Raw genomic sequence first — 6,360 nt, forward strand, 5'->3', positions numbered from 1 at the left:
TATGGAGGAATCAACACCTAAAAATAGATATTGTATGTATGTCATACATGTATATCAGATATCTATTGTTATCTCTCTCTATATATATATATAACAAATATTGTGTGCGTGTGTGTTATAATTTTTAAAAATGCCACCACTATAAAGAGTAACGAGGGTCGAAACCGCTAATTTTCCCGGATAAACAACAAAATTAGTCTTTATGTTAGAGATGGACCAATTTGTCGACACAAAGGTGAAGTGAAAAAATCTCCCAACAACAGCAAGCCCAAATTTAAAGATCTACAATTATTTTTTCATAAAAAATCCAACAAAATTAAATTATCATCACTCTTTACTTGTCTTATCTTCTTTGATTCATTTCTTCAACATGATAAGTTATTTTCTTAGTATAAGACTATTGCTTGGGGACAGATTTATCCAAACCTTAGATATGATTAAAATAATAATAATGATACTCAATATAATTTTATAAATAAATTAGTAGAGTATTAAAAAATAAAATGTACGCAAATTTATTTATTTTTTATTTTTTTTATTTTTTATCTTTGAGAGATATAAATGATGTTTCTAATTCTCCTCCATTACAATATGCAAAATAAGACCAAACATCTAATATTCAATTAGAAGCAAAGTTTTAGTCGGACAAAACAAAATTAACGAAATGCATCATTACTTCTAGTATCTTAGTGCATTAATTTTGTTAATCTAAGTAATTAATCATTTGAGTATTTGCAAGAATGCCACTTACCAAAATTGTTCACAGAACAGTGCAAGCATTTGGATTTTCATCACTGAACATCTCCGTAGCGGGATAGAAATAATCTTCAGTTATCGATCTGCCTCTAGTTGATCGCCGGTAGGCGCATTCAAAGTCCGGCGAGTAAATGCCGCCTCTTACGCTGCCGTCATTCACCGTCAAAATTTCAACGCCTTTCCTCAGGTGATATCTCAATGATTCGGCCAAGGATTTCACATCAATTGTCCCAGTTACTGTCACCAAATTCTTTTCCCAATCCATTTTCATATTCCTGCATCCTGTAATAGAGCCATTTGATAATCAAATCTCTGATTGAATCTAAAATTTCTGGATTATACATGATAAACACATTTAGCAAGTTGAATGTTGTTAATGTTACCTCTGGTTCGGGTGATAATTTTGTGAATCTTCTCGTTGCATGCGTCGCAGTTCAGAGGAAGTTTAAGCACTGTAGTAGGCAGCGGAAGCTGATCGGAAATTGAGAAAACATGAACAAATTGAGAATCGACCGACAATGTAAACAATTAAGATAGTACAATTCAAGCTCCGATTCAATTCACGAGAGAAACAGATATAATGCTTTCCGCATTCGACTAAAATGCGCCGGAAACAGAGTACTAGTAACTGAAGCATGTTCAGAAATTTGAGGAAATGAGAAAATATGAAGAGATTGAGAATCAATCGACTATATTAACAGTTACGATAGTACAAAACAAGCTCTGGATCGAATCGATTCAATTCACGAGTGAAACAGATGTAATGCTTTCCGCATTTGACAAAAAATGAGCAAGGTCCAAAATGCGCCTGAAATAGAGTAGAGATTTCAGTTCCGCGTAGTAACTGAAGGCTCTTCTGAAATTGAGGATCAATCGACAATATTAACAGTTACGATAATACAAAACAAGCTCCGAACCGATTCAATTCATGAAAGAAACAGATATAATGCTTTCCGCATTTGACTAAAATGAGCATAGTGCAAAATTTCGCCGGAAAGCAGAGTAGAGATTTCAGTTCTAGTATGTAGCTTATTGTTACCTCTTTGCATTTATACATCTGTTGGATCTCAATTTCCTCTTTATCCAGCTCAGGTGAAATGATTTTCACTGTCTTCTTCAATTTCTTCTCCATTTTCTCCCGGAGTTTCGACGGATTGAATTTCCCCGCCATCGTCACCTTGTATACCGCTCCATTTTCCTCTATCTTCATCGAGGAATTCAGATCTTCTCGACAGAAAATTCAAAATCAAATCAAGTCAAAACAGAAGCAAAAGTTCATCAATTCCGAAAATTCTCAGATTCGTTACCATGCAAATCGTGAACGCATTTGAGAACTCTTTCAGAGCAACCTTCACAAGAACAATGCATGTCAATCTGGAGAATTGCGGTAACATTTTTGCCGCCTTTTTCATCTTCTTCTTCCATTTCGTGTGAAACTTTTTTTCTTTTCTTTTCTGCCGCAATGTGATTTGGCTCAATTCTCGTTTTACTTTATAAACTTGCAGTTTGGGCTTTTGGCGCGAGGAAAATAACTTCCTTCGACTTCTGGGGGCATGAAAGTCATTTTGCTTATTTCTAACCTTTTAAAGTTCATATTGTTAAACTAAAATTTAGATATTATTATAATGTCTAATACTCAATTTTTAAAATCAAAATACTCTTCAATTTGTTGATAATAATTATAACCATCTAATGCGTAATTTTTGTGAGAAATATTTTCTCCTCATCAACCAATTACGTAAAATTATTTTTTAGAATACTATTTTCTTTAAAAGACGATTTCTCTCAGTACTAAGCACGATTTGTGAGGCTCCGCTTTCATGAAAGATGTCAAAATTATACACAACTCAATTCTTTTCGGCAAAATATACCTCGTGCTAAAATCGTATATAGAACTTCACATAACAAGGATGGTGTATGCACAATTTTATTTCTACCTTGTGAAGGTAGAAATAGAATTTTTGGACAGACCTTCGTCTCGAGTAAAACATATCAAAATAAAATATGAAAAGGAATTACAACAACATCAAATAATAAGATAATCGAAGCAAAAGATACACTAATAAATATAATAGGAAACAAACAAATATACATTTCTTATTATATAATCAAATTCTTCTATGAGATAACTGTAATAAAATTCCATAAAGAGTAAAGGTCTATTAAGTATTGAGTTTTCAATATTCTATAAACAAAGACAGACTAAAATTTAATTAAATCCCAAATCAATACATATTTTTTCCCTTTTTTTTCCTTCTTAAATACCAACAATTATCTCACATAATTCTGCAGTACTCAGCTTCATCATGAACAAATTGATCACTTTCAGCCCAATAAACATAATAATTTGGAAACCAAATTGGCGTCAAATCATCTTCATATTTCTCTTGCTTGATAATTTTGACAGATTTTTTCAACTTCTTTTTCAACTTTTCCACCAAATATTCAGTATCAATTGATCCACTCACTATCACCATGTTCTTTGGCCTATCTATGAATATTCCTTGAAACCCTTTTAATATCATCAGGAAAAAAAATAAGAATATTAGAAAAAAATCTATCAAAGAAATTAAATGAAAAGGGGGAATTTAAATAGGAGAGGCAGAATTAATAGGCGTTTAGACATAAATTGATATTTGAAAAAAGAGGGATAGTATTTGAAGTTGAGTTGGAAAAAATTATTCAAAATTAGTTTGGACATGCATTCTATTTGAAAAATTATTAAAATTGTATGTGGGAAAAAATATACTTGAAAAACTCTAGTGAAAAATTAACATAATATCTATGAATATTCCTTGAAAGGCTTCTCATATCATAAAAATAAATAAAGTCAACTAGGAAAACCCCATCAAATAAATTAAGAAAAAGATATTTGCAAATCTACTTGCAACATGCATTTCACTTGAAAAATCACAAAATTTTATGAGGAAAAAGATACTTGAAAAAAATGGTTGACACAATAATTAGCCAAACAAGATTTTGAAATAAACAAACTTGAAGAAAAAAAAAAGAATTATGTCCAAACAGACCCTTAGACTCTATGTAAATTTGTAAAAGGAGAAAATATTACCTTTTGTTTTGGTCACTATGTTTTGCATTTTCTCCACACATTTATCACATCCCAAATTAATTTCCAGTGTTGTTTTTTTGGGAATATCTTTTTCTTTTTTTTCTTTTGTTTTTGGAGAAATGAGTTCCACTTTTTTCTTCAATTTTTTCTCAAATTTCTCTTGAAGTTTCATTGGTTCCACTTTTCCAGTCACTATTACTTTGTATTTCACCCCAGTATTCTCTATTTCCATAGACTTTATACCTAATATTCACAATATAACAAACCAAAAATAAATAAATTATAAGTAGGCGTTTAAACATACAAATATAATATTTTCTAAGAATAGTATTTGAAAAAAAGTTGGAAAATGTATTTGGAAGTTAAAATTGTGATTGAAGATGAATTCAACTTGAGAAAAAGTAAAAGTTTTGCGAGTTGGAAATAAAAATCACTTGAAAAATCGATCAAAACGTATTTTTTCAAACTTCAACCTCATTTTTTTAACTAAAAAAAATAAGCAAACACTATTTTGAGTTTTTAAAAAAATATTAATAGAATTATTAAATGACTACGTACTTTTTCAAACTTGAAACTCATCTTCAAGAAATAATTTAAAAAATCAGTTCAATATATAACCAGACATTGTTTTAAAATATGCCAAAGAATTAGTAGAAATAACTAAGAAAAAATTTATATGAAGAAATTCAAAGATCATATATGTTGAAATGTACCTTCCAAATTTTGAGTGCATTTGGCAATTTTTTTGAAACAATTCTTGCAGACACAATTCATGTCTATAAGAAAAACTACTTTAACATTTTCTTCTTCTTTCTTCTTTTTCTCCTTCTGTTTGGAACTCATTTTTTTGAAATATCACAACAAAAAAAACAAAAAAAACACAAGCATGGAAATAAATATAGGTGTAAGTTTGTTTGATTTGTAGGAAAATTGGTGTTAAAATCCCTATGTAATTTAATTTTTTTCACTTTTTTTTTGTGTGTTTAGGTTGAAAATTTCTATATAAAAGCAAATCTTTACTCAGAGAAAATAATAATTGTGGGTAAAAGTGGAACTGCATGATTTGGTTGGAGCTTTTAATAGGAAAAAAAATCATTTCCCCCTTATATTTGACAACCCCTCATATAGAAGCTCAATGATAAGAGCGCGTATTAGGTTGTGTGTATTTTTTTTGGTTTTCCATTCAGTGACTGACTGATATTTATATTGGAACCCGATTAAATTTAAATTTATATCAAAAAGTTCTAGTACTTCCTAATAAAAGAGACTCCGTACCCAAGAGGACTTGAACCCAATACCTCTTGGTTAAGAATGAAGAAGTACCTTACCACTGCACCACAATCCTTGTTGATAGGTTGTGTCCAGGGCCGTCTCGACCATAAGGCCACTAAAGCAACAGCTAGGGACCCCAAATTTTTTAGGGCCCCCAATTTTTCCTAAAGAATATATATATATAGTGTTTATTTACTTTATGTAATGTGGAGGTTGTTGTAATAATTGAGAAATTGAATAGTATTTAATTAATTGTAGCATTTTTTTTACGCGACTACCTATTTTGTTAACTTATTTATATTTTGGTGATTATAATGAACCCACATTAAATATTCTAATGTCTACCAAACGGCCAAACCTTTTGTATTATGCAAAATCTATTGTTTTGTATTTATAAAAGGATCAAATTTATTTTTTGATGTATTCTTTAAATTTTAAGTACAACAACAAATTCATACTAATATCATTATATAAAATTTTTAAATTTTGAGCTAGATTCTATCTAACTTTATATTATATTTCTTCATTGAATATTTTCATGTTAACATTCTTATTAATAAGGTCTACCGTCTACGTATATCCTATCTTCTCGAGACTTTACTTGTATAACATTGATTATGTTATAGTTATTCAATTTATATATGACAACTAAAAAGAAAATGTCTCTTTATAAAATTTAACTTTAGAACCCCAAATTTGTTGAGACGGTCTTGATTGTGTCTATTTTATATTTGTGTAGACTACTTTACTGGTCTTTTCCCAATATCCCTATGTAATAGAATTCAAACACGCAAAATGTGGCCACTTGATACAATATGCCAAAAGGTGGCTACGTAGTGTAAATAACACCAATAATATTATTAAAAAAATAGTTGGGATGATGAGTTCATAGCTAAAACACAATGGAATTTCATAAAGAATGCATGGAGGTCAAACTATCATAATCTAAGGCTTGTTTCGCTGAAATCATATGAGATAAATAGAAGTTTTTTATTTGGACATGTAATTTAATTTTTAAGTTGTATTTTTTGTTCATAAATATAAAAAAAATTATAAACTTGTGGAAACTATTAAAATTACCCAATTTTTTATACACTCTTACCAAATAAGCAAAAATATGTGGCCCTTTCGGGACTATCAGTAGCTTCGATTATTGAATCTCGTGCAAGTTAGGTTGTGATTGTATTGGCTGCAAGCGGAACGTAGGCAGAAGTTGGTCAGTCTGGTTCAAATCAGAGATATACTATCACAAAGCTATTTTT

The 6,360-nt window shown here is 30.0% G+C and overlaps 2 protein-coding genes across 2 annotated transcripts; both read right to left on the reverse strand.

Moving 5' to 3' along the window:
- Positions 1 to 558: 558 nt before the first annotated feature.
- On the reverse strand, positions 559 to 2,207 carry LOC129904510 (heavy metal-associated isoprenylated plant protein 3-like). The gene is made up of 4 exons (XM_055980076.1): positions 2,064 to 2,207; positions 1,796 to 1,980; positions 1,140 to 1,227; positions 559 to 1,038 (listed from the first exon to the last, which is right to left on the reverse strand). Exons 1-4 carry the CDS (start codon positions 2,179 to 2,181, stop codon positions 761 to 763), a joined length of 669 nt encoding a protein of 222 aa, XP_055836051.1. The 5' UTR covers positions 2,182 to 2,207; the 3' UTR covers positions 559 to 760.
- A 797-nt stretch (positions 2,208 to 3,004) lies between these two features.
- On the reverse strand, positions 3,005 to 4,669 carry LOC129903801 (heavy metal-associated isoprenylated plant protein 3-like). Its single transcript, XM_055979320.1, has 3 exons — positions 4,540 to 4,669; positions 3,827 to 4,069; positions 3,005 to 3,268 (listed from the first exon to the last, which is right to left on the reverse strand). The coding sequence occupies exons 1-3, from the start codon at positions 4,667 to 4,669 to the stop codon at positions 3,033 to 3,035; spliced, it is 609 nt and encodes a 202-aa protein (XP_055835295.1). The 3' UTR covers positions 3,005 to 3,032.
- Between the last annotated feature and the right edge of the window lie 1,691 nt (positions 4,670 to 6,360).

Source organism: Solanum dulcamara, chromosome 9 (assembly GCF_947179165.1).
Source record: "Solanum dulcamara chromosome 9, daSolDulc1.2, whole genome shotgun sequence".
In the NCBI taxonomy this organism is placed as follows: domain Eukaryota; kingdom Viridiplantae; phylum Streptophyta; class Magnoliopsida; order Solanales; family Solanaceae; genus Solanum; species Solanum dulcamara.

Excerpts from the sequence above, each read along its gene's own strand:
- LOC129904510 (XM_055980076.1), bottom strand. The coding sequence starts at position 2,181 with ATGGAAGAAGAAGATGAAAAAGGCGGCAAAAATGTTACCGCAATTCTC. Across the intron at positions 1,981-2,063 it reads ATGCGTTCACGATTTGCATG|ATCTGAATTCCTCGATGAAG; the intron begins GTAACGAATCTG and ends TCTGTCGAGAAG. Across the intron at positions 1,228-1,795 it reads AGATGTATAAATGCAAAGAG|CTTCCGCTGCCTACTACAGT; the intron begins GTAACAATAAGC and ends ATTTCCGATCAG.
- LOC129903801 (XM_055979320.1), bottom strand. The coding sequence starts at position 4,669 with ATGAGTTCCAAACAGAAGGAGAAAAAGAAGAAAGAAGAAGAAAATGTT. Across the intron at positions 4,070-4,539 it reads ATGCACTCAAAATTTGGAAG|GTATAAAGTCTATGGAAATA; the intron begins GTACATTTCAAC and ends TGTGAATATTAG. Across the intron at positions 3,269-3,826 it reads CATAGTGACCAAAACAAAAG|GGTTTCAAGGAATATTCATA; the intron begins GTAATATTTTCT and ends TGATATTAAAAG.